The 18052-nt window shown below is 34.6% G+C and overlaps 2 protein-coding genes across 5 annotated transcripts in view; one reads left to right on the top strand and one right to left on the bottom strand.

The window, feature by feature from the left end:
- LOC106867465 (inactive ribosomal protein S6 kinase delta-1) overlaps positions 1-1952 on the bottom strand; it is a 58995-nt gene extending 57043 nt beyond the window's left edge. For 2 of the 4 annotated variants that reach the window (XM_089359583.1, XM_014912346.3), the window contains exon 1: positions 1839-1952. Coding sequence is in view for 1 of the 4 variants with exons in the window: in XM_014912345.3 (XP_014767831.2) it covers positions 1834-1938 (105 nt within the window). In the remaining 3 variants the exon portion in view is untranslated. Of the gene's footprint in view, positions 1-1833 lie in introns of all 4 variants that reach the window. The other 2 variants (XM_089359582.1, XM_014912345.3) reach the window with 1 other exon arrangement.
- A 402-nt stretch (positions 1953-2354) lies between these two features.
- Positions 2355-9612, top strand: LOC106867464 (ADP-ribosylation factor-like protein 2). The gene is made up of 5 exons (XM_014912343.3): positions 2355-2553; positions 6114-6224; positions 6735-6897; positions 8232-8312; positions 9346-9612. The coding sequence occupies exons 1-5, from the start codon at positions 2489-2491 to the stop codon at positions 9478-9480; spliced, it is 555 nt and encodes a 184-aa protein (XP_014767829.1). The 5' UTR covers positions 2355-2488; the 3' UTR covers positions 9481-9612.
- The last annotated feature ends 8440 nt before the right edge of the window (positions 9613-18052 follow it).

Here is an 18052-nt window from a genome sequence, read left to right on the forward strand (position 1 = left end):
TATGTATGTGTGTATGCGTCCACACATTTGAATTGGAGACCATCTAATCTATAGTATTCTAAATATCTTAATTAGTAGCAGTAGAGAAATTGTTTATCATTTATCAATGATATATTCCTCTGACTACTTACTCGTTCAGCGATATAAAATATTTACTTGTGTATAATTTTTTGAGAAATATACAAAACATTGAGCTTAAAATTGCGAGGGGGGAAGCTGCATTACACTGGAGTGTACAGAAGAATAAGATATATTAGATTTTTTTTTTTAAGTACAAAAATGAAAAATGAGGGATGTATTGTATTCGACTAAATATTGTCGCTTTTAATTCTCGCAGTTTAAAACCATATATATATATATCTGAGTCACCATGGCGATAATCGCGACGAATTTGACCGATGTAAAGAAGAACTATATATAACAACACATCAGTTTTTCGAATGTTTGTAGTTTCAATTTTGAAGTTCCGTGAACAACCTAGAGAAACACGTATCTTCCTTCATTGAATACGTCACACCACACCACCTGTAAGCTTTGGAAGATGGTAGAAGACATTGGGAAACAGCAACACCCTTGTCTTGGCAGATCATGTCGCATCACATCTCACCACGGACCGAACACAGCTGTTACTAAGTGTTAATAGTAAAGGTCTAGAGTAAGAGAGAGTATGTATGGTTGTCTGTGTCTATATATATATATATATATATATATATATATATAGTGGTCGTCAACTCGATATCGAGTATAAGAACCACTTTCTCATTGCAGACATATGCCTGTAGCAGGCTTGATAGGTTTTCTGCGATGGGCCCTCAGACCACTATGCCATTCCTACAGACGTGTACGCCCCTATCTAGCTATGATTTTGTGAGACACAAGAGGTGTGTGTGTGTGTGTGTGTGTTCATATTTTTGGGTGTTTACTTTTTACCCTGAGGATGTGTAAGGTAATTTACTTATTTAACTTGAATTGACAGTTAAATATAACCTTGTACAAAAATGTTGACATAGGTAATAAACTTCAATAATAATGGATATTAGCGTCAAAACTCTCATTTAAATTTATATATATATATATATATATATATATATATATATACACGCATACATAGTAATCCCTAAGTATTTTAACCCCAAACCTTAGCAGAAGTAGGAAAATTGCGAATAGTTAAATATTTTCATTTAAAAAAAAATTCTGTAGCTCTCACAGATTCGCACACCTTGTCATTCGAAAAATAAAATGCAAATATACTTCTTTAAAAAAAAATTGACTTCGTTCTATATATATAAAAAAAATAATTTCTTAATAACTGAAATGTACATTTAAAGCTGTGAGTGTTTGTTAATATCAAGTAGGTTTTCGAATTGTCATTCGTACAAATACATAAATAATGCATTTCTGTTGTTGTTGGCGTGTGCTGCTATATCTATTTGCGTTCCCTTCTCCCTCATGACTTGAATTAGGATGACAGAAAATATATAGGCTTGGTAATTGTTAACAGTAAAAGTGACAATAATAAAAAAAGATGTTACTGTAAAAATATAGTTAAAAATGAACATAACCATATATATAATTATATATATGGATAAATATATATATATTGATAAGCTGAGTTGTAGGCGACGGCTGACACTAGAACTAAATATAAGGATATCGAAATATGTACCAGTTATATACTGTTTAATTGATTCATTCGACTCTTATTACTTCCTCATATAACTTGGTCTTGTACCTGTGTCCAAGAACATATTAATGGTAGCAGAGAAAGAAAAATAACACATGAAATATTATATAAATGCAAAAAAAAAGAAAACAACCCGAGTAAATACTGACCTTACACGATACTTTGTAAATGGTAAATCCGTTAGAATGCTTTACGGGGTTCGTAACATCAAAATGCCAAATCTTCTCCCCATTCAGTGACTTTTTTGTCGCCATTACTAAGTCGAACCAACCTGTTTTACCAACAGTGAGTTCGTACGTTTTTCTTTTTACGACAATTCAATTAAAAAAGACATTAAAATAAACATAAGTTTTTTTTATGTTTAGATTAAAGAATTAAGAACGTTTCTTAACTTCTTTCACATTGATTTTTTTTTTAGAGCAAAAAAAACCAACATTAAAATAAACTGTTTTTAACGCTTAGATTTAAAACTTTAAGAACGGTTCTTAACTGCTTTAAAATTAAAAACAAAAATGTTTACGCTTTTTTTAGAATGTCATTATAAAATACACGACTACATCAAATTGAATGAAAGTAAAGCAAGCGTATAATCAAAGTGAGTGAGTGATAGAGAGAGAGAGAGAGAGAGTGAAAGGTTGTGTAGAAGTATTGCGCTGCGAACCAGTTTATGACAAGCCAACTACGAAACGCCGCCGAGTCACTTACTTCCCGAGTGACACTCAGTTGTTTTGTTGTCGGCTTTCGACGGATAAATATTTCTGCTCTTAATTACCGGGATTGTTCATTCGGTATGTCTGTGCGGTGATGGGGCTGTTAACACTACTAAAAAAAATGAAACAGAAAGAAAAAGAGATGCGAATTCTTATGCTGTATCCTTTAATATATTTATGTATCATTATGATTATCCATCTCTAACTGTATCTGTATATTTTCGTGTTATAAATTTCGATTTTTTCTTTCATTTTATGGTTATGGATTGCTTCACGTTGCCTCCCATCCTATCCATGTTTGATAAAACGAGTAACCAGTAACATTACTAGGTACCTCGTTTTTACGGTCTTAAATTCAACAAAAAAAGTGACAGTCCTAAATTCTTTTTTTAAGACTAAATTTTGAAATATCCGACTCTACACACAGATCTCTTTAAAAGATTGTACCAGTCAACCAGAAATAACATTATATTCGTAATTCGCTCCATACATACTTTTGCGGAAGTTCTCGGCACCACCAATTTATGATCAAATCGTTCGCATTTATTTTAATGACAAATGCGAACAAGTAGAAAAAAAATGGTAATGGATAGATTTTACAAAATTACATCCACTGCATTTCCATCGACGACCGTCGCAATGTAATTTATGTGAAATTTGTCTGGTAGACTCTCTACACTATTCACATGCACAACTGTTATGAATGAAATGACTTTTGCACAACATCCAGTTCTAGAGCACGTACTAAATCAAAACCTGTCGGCGTACGGCAGCAATACCTAGTATCTCGTTTGAGTCGACAATAGTAATCTTCACATGTGTACCCACCAGCCTAGAAACAAATTATAATTCAGAACTGTGCAGTGAAAACACCAGTTTGTATTTAGAGCCCTTAAAAAACGAGGAAGCCCATATTACTAAGCGATCGATTTAATCAACCATAACATTCCTGACTGAAGAGGGAGTGCTCTCTTCAGAATCTTGCCCCAGTCTCTTTGCATTCCAAGTTCAAATCTTGTCTGAGTGAATTTTAACTTGCATATCTCCGATGTTCTTAAAGTAAATACCAGTAATATCACATTATCGAATTTTGCCTAGCTATCAATTTTACATTACGTCTTGTATCATTTTCATCATAAACTACATATTTATGTCAGTGTGTGTGTATATATATATATATATATATATATATATATATATATATATATATATATATATATATCGTGTGTGTTTATAACATATAAAGAGAAGGAATCCCATCTAAATTCAGGTTACTTTATAGGAATATTAACTCTTGGTTTGTAATTTTTATATTTATCATTCTTATATAGACTCTGATCCCTATATAATCCCATAATAATCATATATGAAAGATATAGCATCTAAACTCTTCGATAGCTTCTTTTATACCCTTCCAAATTCTTGAACTACTTCACTCAGTTTTTTAATTGTCACTCCAATGAAACGATAAATATTGAATAATTGCTAAAACGAGTCTTCGGTTTCGAGTCATCACTACTACCCGGTTTCTAACATTTCTTTTTGAGAGAAGAAATGAACATCACAATCACAATACCTTTTTTTTCTAAATCAGGAGGCTTTCACTTAAGGAATCGAGGTTTCTAACCAACAGTTGTACCCAAATTAGGTTGAAATTTAATGGAGAGTCAAAATTAGGAAAATGTTTAGGCATTGTTACACAATAATATAGCTTATGGTAGGGAGCGAAGTCTGCTCCGTACACGTTTTTATGGTTACGACACTTTTGGGTCTGTTATATATTCTTGGGCAAACGGCAAACTCAAAAGCTACCCCGAGCGGCACACGCTCTAATGCTAAGTCACTGGTGTTGCGTCTTCCACGCCCCTAGTTTTGTTTGACAATCATTGTCAAAAGCACGTGTGAGGAAATAGAGCTAAACAAAATACTTCTTAAGACAAGCTGTTCATAGCTCGTGACCGGTGTAAGCCAAACAAGTGATATAGTTTCATAAATATGCAATATAAAATGTCAAATTTAATTTTCGCAATTTCCAAGGTCGATATAACCGATTGACCACTGTCCAAGGACTAAAACTTGTAAAAGACCGCGCGCGCACATACACACACACAATCGTTTTAACGTCTATTTTTCCATGCTTGCATGGGCCAGACGAAACTGACCAGTTTTTTCTAGTCAGATACCGTTTCCGTTACCGACCTTCATCTATTTCCAAGTGCAGTAACATTTCACCTGGATAGACATGTTCCATGGAAGACTGGAAACGAAGGTCACTGCCTGTGTGATAACGACACCCTCTACAACGATATCAGGACTAGGAAACATAAACACACACGTAATGAGAAATTTAATAAAACAACTTTGTCATTAGGGAAATTGTGTGTATGTGTGTGTGTGTGTTTCAAGTTACACAGACACCTCTTTGATACTCCTGCCATAAAAAATATAATGAATATATATTATAACATATAACTGGTATATATATATATCTAGGCACAGGAGTGGTTGTGTGGTAAGTAGCTTGCTTACCAACCACATGGTTCCGGATTCAGTCCCACTGTGTGGCACCTTGGACAAGTGTCTTCTACTATAGCCTCGAGCCAACCAAAGCCTTGTGAGTGGATTTGGTAGACGGAAACTGAAAGAAGCCCGTCGTATATGTGTATATATGTGTGTGTGTTTGTGTGTCTGTGTTTGTCCCCCCACCATTGCTTGACAACCAATGCTGGTGTGTTTGCGTCCCCGTAACTTAGCGGTTTGGCAAAAAGAGACCGGTGGAATAAGTACTAGGCTTACAAAGAATAAATCCTGGGGTTGATTGGCTCGACTGAGGGCGGTGCTCCAGCATGGCCACAGTCAAATGACTGAAACGACTAAAAGAGTAAATATATATATATTATAACATATAACTGGTCTGTTGGAAACCTATGATAACGATACTTTTCTTCATAAAATGCATGATACAAAATAATTTTTGGCATAGTCGACCTCGACTGGTACTTTATTTTATGAACCCCAGAGGGATAAAAAGTAAACTTGACCTCTGCATGATTTGAACCCAGAACATGAAAGGCCTGAACAAATATGTCAAGGCATTTTTATCCAACTCTCTGAACAATCTATTAATCCACTGCCCTTGCAAAATAACTTTTAAAATGTCATAAATGGCTTCAACAAGCAATTGGAAGTGTGCCTCAGTTTCAGCTTGAGTTATTCTCTTTTTCCAAGGTTCTAGCTATTCAATTGATGAAATACATTAATTTATTATGAAACTAGAATCCACATTCTTATTTTAATGTTATCATTATCACATAATCGAAGACAAGGAAGAAAGGATGGTCTTTGGCTTTCCATGTTACATTCTTGGCAACTAGAAATTAAGAAAATTGCAAACATAATAATCATTAGTTTTTTTATGTTGTTTAATGTTTTGAGAGATAAAGTCTCTAGAATCATTGAGGCATTCCAAAACCAAGATAAAACTAGCTCTGGCAAGCATAATTCTAGATAGAAGTTGAAGTTCACAGAGAGGGGCTGTAGAATAGTAAAACATACTGTTTGGCCCCTACTGTGACTGATGCCAAACGTAGACCAACTGCATGTTAAATAATAAAACTTCAGTTTAACAAAGTGTTTTCAATATTTTGTTCAACCACTATATGTATATATATATTTGTTTTTGTATAAATAGTTTATTTCTTCCTTAATTTTCCAAATAGTGGCTTAGATAATGCTGGTAAGACAACAGTGCTAAAAAAATTCAATGGTGAAGATGTTGATACCATATCTCCAACTTTAGGCTTTAACATTAAAACTTTAGAACATCTCGGGTGAGTTAGTTTTCTTTTTGTTTTCCTTTTATTTTATGCAGTGTTATATATATATATATATATATTTTAAATATTTCTAGTTTTTCAGTCTATAGTTGGTTCATTGGATTAAAGAGATTGATAACCTAAGAACTGTGTCTGACACTAAATAGTTAAAAATAAATATATTTCTTTGTAGTCTAGTCTAGTCCATTTGGTTATTATTTAACAGTTTTTGTGTGTTTTTGAATAGCCAACATGTATTTGTCATGTAATTATTTTAGTTTTGAAACATGATCTCAGATCAAATCACTTGCAAAGCAAGTACGTCTTTGAAATTTAATTAAAATTTCTAAAAAGACTAAAATTTCAGTTTCATTTGTATCATTCTAATTTTGTTTCATGAAAATATGCCAATAAACATGTCAAATTTTACTGATTTGAAATTTCAAATCAAAGAAACTTTAAAATGATATCCGAAATAATAAGAAAATATATTTCCATTTGTGATTTTTTTTCCACTCATTTCAGTTATAAATTAAACATATGGGATGTTGGTGGCCAAAAGTCTCTCCGTTCCTACTGGAAAAACTACTTTGAATCGACTGATGGTCTTATCTGGGTTGTTGATAGTGCTGACCGAATGAGGCTGCAGGATTGTAAGCAAGAACTGGATGCTTTATTATTGGAAGAAGTCAGTTGCAATGATTTATTCAAATTATTTATTGGTCTTATTTGTTGCTTTTGTTATCACATTCTTTCTTACTATATTGTTCTTGTCCATACCAAGATTTGAACACAGTACTGCAAGGCAATGGAATATGCACCCAGTTATAGGGTGTCTTGAATTAACTTTAGTTTGGTAGGTTAAATTTCTACAAAAGGCCAACAAATGCTGATGAAGATCTAAATAAAGCAGAAACTTAAACATCCTTCATGTTGTTATTTTAACTTTGACTGAGTAGACCTAGAAGTTGGATTGTTGTACTTACACTTGTGAGATTGTGGGTTTTGATTCCTGGACTGTTGTGCTCTTGAGCAAAATACTTTATTTCATGTTTCTCTGCAATCACTTTAACACAACTGATGCATGGCACACTGTACACCTATACTGGCAATGTCGATTTGATAGAGCGAGTGAGCTTATGTACTACACAAACATTTGTTCAACAAGAAATTTCAGAATCATCTTTTTCGGCAGACTCAAGAGACTACCAAGAAGATGATGAAGAAAAGCAGACCTTATGGACCCCTTTGATTCCTATTTTACTCAGGGAGTTGGGGAACCTTCATAGCCATTCAATGCCTAAAAACTCCTATTATATTTTTATGATTAAATATTAGGAATTGTATAAAAAAATGTTTAAATATTTTGTGTATTGTAGAAATATAACCAGTTTATTGCACATAAATTTTTAATAAAGTCGTATATAGACCCCAGTTGAGAACTACTGTTCTGTATAAACTGTACCTGATAAAAAAAAATGGAATGGTGATACTTTTGATCATAGGCAAAAAATGGTTGAGAACCACTGATGCAGAACTACATATATTCAGTATCTTATTTCGTTTTTGAAAGAGATTGGGTTCCTGGTTCTAGCTAGTCAAGAGACAAGGTTGGGAACAATGGTTTCTAACCTGGGGTCTGTAAACCCCTGGGAGATCCACAAAGTACTGAGGCTCTATGTGCTAAGCTCAAAATTTATTGAGCAGACAGACCTTTCAAAAAGCTCACAGGGAAAATTAATTTAGATATAAGGGGTCCTTGGTAATGAAAAGATTGGGAACCATTGATATAGAGGCTCTCATCCTGATTTGTAGACATCTTTAATATTTGTGAAGGTAGCATGTTTTTTCTTTTCAAATCATTTCTTAAACTGTTTAATCTCTAAAATTTATTTCGACCTTTTATATCTTTTTGTGAGATGCCATAATTCCAAGCATAGAGGGTTAAAATTTGTAGAACATTTTTCTTAAAAAATTAGTTGACACATTTAATTCTAATAATTTACTTTTTTCTACTTACAGCGATTAGCAGATGCAACACTACTAGTTTTTGCAAACAAACAAGACTTACCTGGTGCTCTTAAAGCCGAAGAAATCAGAGAGGTAACTTTTGTTTGTTTCATTTTAATTTTTTTCAGTTGTTCCATCTTATCATAAATGTGATGGGTTTTTTCTTTACAAAATATGATCTTTTGCATATTATTGGATCAGTAGGTAGTTTTACATGTGGATGCCATCCTCACCACGTTTTACTATCTTTTTCAGCATACAAGTTGACATAGAGTACAGTGTAAACATGTGAAAACATTCAAACATTGTGACTATTTTTCCAAATTTATGCTGCATTTCACATGGAATTTTTGATCCTCCAAAGTTGCCTTGGCATATAAATTGAACAATCTTTTTTTGGTCTGAAAAATTCAACTTGTATGCTGGAAAATATGGTAATGATTTATCTACAAAGCATAAATGGGACTAATCATCAGTTAAGCCAGGGGTTTTCAAACTGTGGTCCACGGACAGCAAATACTTTTTATGGGCAATTTGATTTTATATATGTTTTTTAATCGAAATCTTTTAATTGACAATAAACCTATTTGTTAAATACTGTCAAATAAATAAATGTAAAAATATATGTTATTTTAAGCAAATATTTATGTATAAATTTCATAAGCATTTATAAGGGGGTCTCTAAGGTAAAGCCTGAAATATAAAGGGGTCCGCAAGTCAAAAAGTTTGAAAACCCCTGAGTTAAGCAACACAATGTGTTGCTTAACTGATGACGATGGCTAATGTTAAGATTTGACCATATCATCAATGGTCAAGCTTTGTAACCTTATAACCATTGTGTCTGTGTACAGATAATGTTTAATCAATCATCTGAGGTACCAATGACAGTGACCAACCTTTTCCAGTTTCTCCTTTAGACTGATGATCAAGTAGATGGTATCAAGTCCCAGTTTGTGAAGGATGCTGGCATCAATAGATTTACCCACTTATCTATGAGGGGCAGAAGACACACAATTTCTCTCAACCATTTTTCTTTCATACAGACACACTATCATTTACCCCCTATCCTGACCATTCGCATTCATAACCCTTCAAATGTAACAAGTCCCTCTTATTTTCTTTATAGATTTTAAAACTGGACAACATAAAATCTCACCATTGGCTAATACTTGACTGTAGTGCCCTGACTGGAGAGAATTTACTGCAAGGGATGGATTGGTTAATTGGAGACATTGCGAGTCGAATATTTACCATGGACTGAACACTAACAGCTCATTTTTTTTCATTCATCGGAAATTAAATTAAATGTTTCCCAAAATGTTGTAAATGTTGACTTTTTATTCATACTACTAAGGTTCACATAGCATTAAAATTGTGTATATGTACACCCACACACACTCTTCTTTTTTATTTCACTATGCTGTACTGTATTAAATATTCACCCATCTTTAAATAGTTCTTTTAGCATAGTTTTTTTTTTTCTAGGAGATGAGGGATTCTTAGTCCCTTTGTGCAGAAATATTTTGTCATTCCTGAACAAGAGGCTACTGTGTTTTTCGTGGGCATTTTCACAGCACAAAGTACTTCATTCAAAGAGAATACTTTTGCTGCTAGCAAAAATAAGATCCCTGAACATTTCCCTTTATTCTGGCTACTAAGCTTCCATAACACTCATCTCCACTGTTAATTAAATTACGAAGGTAACATAAACTGTCAACTAATTCCAAAGAACACTCCAAACATTTGGAAAAAAATTTATGTCAGCCGACTTGTGATCCCACTGCATCTCTTGTTCACTCATAACTTGGTATATAACACAGTGTACCTACCTACACCTATTCTGTATATTGAGGTCACCACTCTGTTAGCAGTAGGGTCATTTATTCTTTTCAGTTGAGTAAAACTTTTGCAAAATTTACTTTGAAGCATCTTGATTTTAGGTCTTGCTGTTTGGAATTTCTTCTCTAACTCTTTGACCGACTCAATTGAGAGGTCATAAAGGAATTCCCATGGTCTTAAACTCTTCTGTTATAGACTGAAGAATTACAACAAACAGGAAAGAGGGTTGAGAATTGAACCCTGATGGATACTTACCTGCAAGCTAAATTCTTCTTTAGTACCTTGATGACAGCATCTCTGTACATGGATTGCATGGCTTTCACAAGCCATACAACTACTACTAGCTTTATTTTAATGACCACCAGACTGGAGAGCATGGTACCTTCTTCATTCTGAAGAATGCTAAGTATAGTGGAATTATCTGTAATTTTTTCATTAGGAAGAGGACACTGGTTATACTTCAACTCAGCATAACTCTGAATGATGGGCCATCTTAGCTAATTCTCTTCCTAATCAGTTATGTTATAATTCTTTCTGTTGCTTTCATAACATAGTCCATTAATTTGATACTCCTGTACTTGCTTCTTTCTAGAACTTCTCTACTTTTGAATCGTTAGAACTGACGTCTCAAATCCTACAAACATACTGGTTGATGTGTGTTCTACTTCATTACATATTTTTAGCATCTCAGTGACTATTTTTGATGGTCCAGTTGCTTTCCTTGTATTTATATCTTGTCAACTTCAATAGATGGTCAGTCTGTTGTATCTACTTGAGGCAGTATCTCACTGCCTGTGACAAGAAGATCAAAAAGAAACATGAGGTGTTCTGCATTGCAAAGCAAGCATCTTGTTTCCAATTTCTCTTTTTGATATGTAAACTTAACATCTAGTTTCCTAATGCCATTCCTTACTCTCTGCTCTTCTTTTGAACTTTGCTTGTTACTTTTATGATTCTATCTATTGCATCATTTCTCTCCTCTATGTCACCTTCCATCAAGCTGGAACCTTGATCCATCCACAGATCTTGTCAGTACCTTATAGCAAGTTGGCTCATAGAATCTTCCAGCTGTCTTCTGTTATAAGTCTCTAAGTTTCTCTTTGTTACATGTATTGAGTAATACCTCTTTGAATTTAACTATGACTGGAAAATCTTTTGGTTTTGATACCCTCTTTCTCAATACTGACTTGTGTCTCTAGGTCCATTTAACTATTAGACTGATGACCAGTAACTTCAGAATATATTGAATGAGACATTCTTCACTATCAAGGAGTACTTAACATGTACAGTCTGTTGTCTATCCCATTTCCTGGTGAATACCAAGTTTATCTAGCCTTCATATTCATCAATTGGTTTAATGATCAGGTGGATGGTTAGTTTCCAAATAGGACATTTGTATCACAAAACTCCAAGAGCTTTGACTTCTCTTTATTCTTTGTACCATATCTATAGCAGCCATCATGGCATTGTCCAACACACCCTTTAATCTTTCGATACCAATTCCCCTTGGTTCTAAGATACAGTTCTTGTTCTTTAATTGCCCTAAATTTAAACCTCCATCAAAATTTCATGCTAATTTTATGTTCCAGACACCAGTTTAATAATAAACTTATTTTACTAAATTTTTCATTATTTTCAAAATTAATTGAAGTAAAAGGCAGTGCATTTCAATAGAAATATTGTAACAGAAGAATTAAAGTCATCAGCTGTAATAATGGGGTTTCTTGTAGTCTGCAAGAGGACTTCATAAAAACGATCCTATTACTCCTCTATTAGTTTTGATTGCAGTACATATGCAGGGATCCTCATTACTCTTGCCTATGACAAATATAAGCTTAATTCTTCTTTTACATACCTTAGTTACTTATAGTATTTCTTTGCCAACATTATGCCTAATCCACTCACAGCTGTAAAGCAGACATAGCTCAGTTGCTATGAAATGGGACTGCTAGCTGAGATATCAGCAGTTTGTATCATGTACTGCATTATATTTTTGTCTGAAACCCTTAATCCTAATGTGCCCAAGCTAACTATTTATAGATACCATTAAGGTAGGAATTACTGCTGTGCACTGCATCTCAAAAGGTCAACCCACAGGCAAAGAACAGATAAAAAACTAAATAACAGCAGTATTATATACTGACAAATATTTTGTAAGTTTGTAGTACCAAGTACAGTGGTAGATATGTTGATATAAAAATAACTGGATGGGTAGAGAAAAATAACTGGATGGGTAGAGAAAAATACCTAGAAATGTCTGCTTCATTGAGAATAATTATTTGCTAAATGAGCAAGTATGATCAGAGAGGGTAGACAACTTTGAAATTTTAATTAGCTATGAAATGTAGAGGGGAGTGTGTCTGACAGTACAGTGACAATGTCTCAATCTCATTAGAGTTCTTCAGCGAAGTAGAGCTTAACCATTACTAGCAGATGTTAAATGACTTGAGGATTTTTGTGAATAAAATAGAATGTAGGTATAGCTTGGTGACAGGTCTCTACCAAGCTGACTTCCTTTCGACACGTTTGTGAAAACCAAACACCTTGAGTGGATTATTAGTTTTAGTCCAGTGAAATTGACCACGATCCACTGGTGAGAGAAACTAAGGTAAACAATATTTAAGTTAGTATTAATATATTTAATTCTGTGATTATTAAAATGTTCACTAAAAAAAAAAAAAACGGCTAATATTGTCTTAGCCATTTTGACAAATATGGGAGACAACTCTGGAATGTTTTTTTTTTATTGCATAAGGCTTTTTGTCAATTCTGAGTTGACCATACGCCTACATATACGGTGCAATCGTTGGCAAAATTTTAGGGAGTCAAGCAGTAGCTCACACATGGAAGTCTCTACTCTCCACACTACTAAAGTTGTCCAATGAAAAGGCAAAGCATGAACCAATATGGTTTTATACCATTTGTCACAGGTGTTGCTGTCAGAATGCAGAATCACAACAAATATCGGTTTCAAATTCTGGAGTCAAGACCAGCAATTTCGGAGGGTGGGGGCGCAAGTCGATTACATTGACCTCAGCACTCCACTGGTACTTATTTTATCGACTCTAAAAGGATGAAGGACAAAGTCGACCTTAGTGGAATTTGAACTCATAACTTAAAGACAGACGAAATGTGACCTGGCATTTTACCTGGCGTGCTAACAGTTCTGCCAGCTTGCCACAACAAACACCAAATACTGCAAGGCATCCTGTCTGATACTAACACAGGAGTTCTCAACCATTTTTCAGCTATGGACCCCTTTAACTACTATTTTATTCTGGTGGACCACCACAGCCATTTGATGGTTAAAAACTAGATTTTCAGATACTTTAAAAATTCGTATTTTGTTGTTCACACATTTATGTAGGTTGAATTATGCGAAATGTCTGAGAAAGAAACCTAGCTGTTTCTTGCAATACATACCAATACATACATCTAAAGCAAAATTTTTTCAGGAGCCATTAATAAGATATTGTGGATCCCCAATTTACTATTTTGTTGTGTCGTCGTCGTTTAACGTCCGCTTTCCATGCTAGCATGGGTTGGACGATTTGACTGAGGACTGGTGAAACCAGATGGCTACACCAGGCTCCAATCTGATTTGGCAGTGTTTCTACAGCTGGATGCCCTTCCTAACACCAACCACTCAGAGAGTGTAGTGGGTGCTTTTACGTATTACCCGCACGAAGGTCAGTCAGGCGGTACTGGCAACGGCCACGCTCATCTCGCTCGAGAAACCTCATGTGTCACCTGCACAAGAGCCAGTCTAGGGGCACCAGCAACGATCTCGCTTGAAAATCCGACAACAACCCCACACAAGAGCCAGTTCAGCCCCAAAAATCTTATATGAACTCTGGTTGAGAACCACTGCTCTAAAGGTTCTACTAACTCTGGTTGTTACTTTTTTCTTTTAATATCAAACCCTTAAAGGATAACAGGCATAGGTGACATTGGCAATGTTTTGAATTCATAGTGCAGCATTGTAACAAATAGCACAAGACTTTCTACTTAATGGTTCTGCCAATTTGCCTTCTTATTATGATCTAATAAACAAATATAGACTTCACTGTACTTGCTGAAGTAGTGATGAGTGAATCACTATTGTAACTTGTTGCCATACCACAATTATTGAAAACTGTGATAAATTAAATGTTGATTCATACATATAATCTACTTTTATCACAGTAGATATGACATGGCTCTCTGGATAAGGTATTGGACAATCAGCTCATAGGCAGTGAGTTCATATCTGCTGTTAGTGATTTGATGTTTCTACAGAAAGTATTTAAGTCTACCTAATTCAGTTTAACTAGCTGTCAAGTGTACCTACACTAAACCAATATCCTATCTTTTACGAGCTACATACCATGAAACTGGAACTTAGCCACAGCTTTCTAAAGCCCTCTGTGTTCATAAATACAATTAGATCTTATTGTTAAACTATTGATAGGACTGATTAAACAGAATTGTAATGTGCATGATGGTGGAGGTGGGACTTCTATTATGGGCGACTATGGTTTGAAGGCTGCAAGGTGGAAAAACACCTACATGTGCAGTCAGCTGCTTACTTAAGTGAACTGTATCTCATTCCAGTTATTGTTTACAAGTAAAATGACTGAGTGAGTGATAAAATATAGCACCAGTAAAAAAAAATATGAATCACTACTTTATCAGTCAACAATCTGATACCCTAGTAATCCAGCCAGATGTAAACCTGTTGAAAATGATAATAAAAGGACTGTTATAAAACCTTGCTCCAATTACAGTGCCTGATACATATATAACACCCAACTCATTCTCTTCTCACTCATCTATCCTACTTGTCATCATCAACAGTAGCAGTAGCTCTCACACGAACTGACTAATTCATGAATTCAGAGTCTTAGCAATGGACATTTCACTATTCCATAATTCTTTAAAATCCGCCTGCTGTATGACATTTGGGAGTAGATCAAATAATGATCTCACTGTCAAATGATGTCAAATCAAGGAAAGAAGCTCCTTCATGGTGGATCAGCCTGCAGCCAATTCTTGTTCAAGTTACACTCCACTGTCTTAACCCTTTACTTACTGTGTTGAGATAGTTACCTTTATTTTAAAAATGATTTAGTAAAATAGCTTTGTTGTTATTAAGCTAGTGTTTAGAATATAAATTGTGTGGAGGTGCAATGGCCCAGTAGTTAGGGCAGCGGACTCGCGGTCATAGGATCGCGGTTTCGATTCCCAGACCAGGCGTTGTGAGTGTTTATTGAGCGAAAACACCTAAAGCTCCATGAGGCTCCGGCAGGGGATGGTGGTGAACCCTGCTGTACTCTTCTACCACAACTTTCTCTTCCTGTTTCTGTTGTACCTGTAATTCAAAGGGCCAGCCTTGTCACACTGTGTCACACTGAATATCCCCGAGAACTATGTTAAGGGTACACGTGTCTGTGGAGTGCTCAGCCACTTGCACGTTAATTTCACGAGCAGGCTGTTCCGTTGATCGGATCGACTGGAACCCTCGACGTCGTAAGCGACGGAGTGCCAACAACAAGAACATAAATTAACATGGAATTTTGCTGAAAAGTTTTAGTTTAGATCACTTTTGTTATGATCTGTTCAAATATGCTGCCTTCGTTTCAGTTAGATTTGAAAATAATGAAGAATTTAGTAAATAACTTTCTCATTCAATATCTGGTGCTTGGAACATAAATGAACACAAAATTTTTATGGAAGGCTTGAATTTAGACCACTTTAGATCAGGAAGTTTCTATCACAGAACCAAAGTGGTCTAAGGCAGGTTGGTATTAAAAGAATTAGATAAGGGGAGAATATATTAGCAATGTTTTATAAAACCCCTAGAAATGTGGAATGGTCATGATCATTGGTTTTGCTTGATTGGGGTTGACCTGAAGCTAAATAGTAACAAATTATTGACTTAACTACCAAATGCTGACATCTGTGCTAAATCGAATGCTCTAAAGCACAGTGATAACGCTTGTGGTTAACCAACTATTGACCTAAATGTTATGTAGCAAAGCAGATGTCCTGAATGATGACATCACTAATGACACTTGTGATAAATCGTATGTTGTCTTGGCAAATGAACATGTTGTGAACCAAGTGTTGACCTTACTGACAAATGATGAAGTTTGAACTAAGCGAAAGATTAATGAACCTCTGGATCAATGGTTCTTAACCCTATTTTACCTATGAATTCCTTTGAATCTTATTTTAATGAAGTGAACCCTTCTAGCCATTCAATGTTTAAAAAATTCTATTATATTTTTTATTATCAAATGTTATTAGGAATTGTATTTTTAAAAAATTGTTGAAATATTTAGTGCATTGTAGAAGTATAAGCAATTTATTGCTCATAAATTTAACACAAAATCTTATATGGACTCCAGCTGAGAACCATTGCTCTAGATGGTTGACTGATCTGGGGGAGATGGCAGCCAAATCTCCTAATAGTCAAACCATACCATTTTAACAAAGGAAGCAACATATGATTTAGTCCCATATACCCTTAAAAAGATTGGTCACAGTTGCTGTTCAATCAGGATTAACCTGGGACTAAACAACTGAATCTAAACCCCTACCTGTTGACATTTGTGGTTAACTAAATACCAACAATTGATAATAATTGTGTTGAATGAAACTTATCTTATCCCCAGAACCTGACACTTTGACAAGCAAAATTTTGATAATATTCCTATATTGTGTTGTTTACAGCTAACTGAAATTATTGTCGGAAAAAATAGCCACAAGACAAAGGCAGCTGAGATATATTGACACAAACTGATATTTTTTTTTTTATCACAGAAGACTGAATCTTTAACATTCCTAGCAACAGCATTAGTTACTTTTTCTATCAAGCTTTCAGTTAGATATTAAAGGGTAAAAAAAAACTCAAAATCAGAATATCCTCCCCCCAGTTATCAGAATACGAAGACATTACAAATGGAATGTGTCAATATTTCAAATGACTAAGCTTTAGCAAAACTTCAATTTTTGAAAAATATCTGATGATATTTAACTAATTTACATAGCTATGACAGTCTATTATTCTACAGTGTCATTATTGAAGACTTCATCTATATGTCATATATACAAATTGGTCTATCCAGTTTGTTTAAGCTCTTAGTTATTATTGGTTTAATCCTTCAGCATTTAAACCAGCTGTACAAGTTAAGATATTTCATCCATTTTATGTTCAAACTGCCCAGATCCAGCCTCTCACACCTACTTTATGTCATTCTAAAAATAAACAGTCACATCATTGAAATAGCAAAGCTATGAGATAATGCATGGTTAATTCAAAACAGTGTCAATAAATAAGCAATACATTTGACAAAGAAATCTAAATGCTAAAGAGTTAAAAGCAGTATCTCTGTGGATAGTTAAAGAGGGTACTCAGTTACTGATGAAACCTTAAAACAAGATTGAGACTAGTCCTGCTAATTTCGTCTGTTTTCTAATGATATCGTATATTTCACTGAGCATCGAAGATTTGCTAAAGTGGGAAAGAAACAAATGTAGTAATCTAACATGAAGGTCATAGCATAATAGAGCTGCTGGGAATAAAATGCAGTTATGTTGGTATGGACATAATGCAAATGCACAAGGAATGCTAAGTGACAAAGTTTTATATGTTGACAGTGAAAGTTAGCTGTGGTAGAGGAAGGTCAATGATGAAAGGTAGGTGGGTGGATGAGGTGAAGTGAGATATCAAGATATTGAAACATACCAGATATAAAATCAAGGTAAGTGACGACCAGTTGTATTGTACACCCAGCCAATCAACAAACAGTTAAAATAGGAACCATGATGAATTTTTAGCTCAGCTCTGCCACAAGTCATTTCATAGCAAGACACCCTTTTCTACTACCTGTGTGTAATATATACTTGAAGTAGGGTTTTACTGAGGAGAATTACCTAGCAAGAGAGAGATTTATATTCAATTTGCATGAACTTTAAATGAACACCACATAAACTTTCTCACATAGCAACAA

This window comes from Octopus bimaculoides, chromosome 11 (assembly GCF_046866305.1).
Source record: "Octopus bimaculoides isolate indiv1 chromosome 11, ASM4686630v1, whole genome shotgun sequence".
Classification (NCBI taxonomy): domain Eukaryota; kingdom Metazoa; phylum Mollusca; class Cephalopoda; order Octopoda; family Octopodidae; genus Octopus; species Octopus bimaculoides.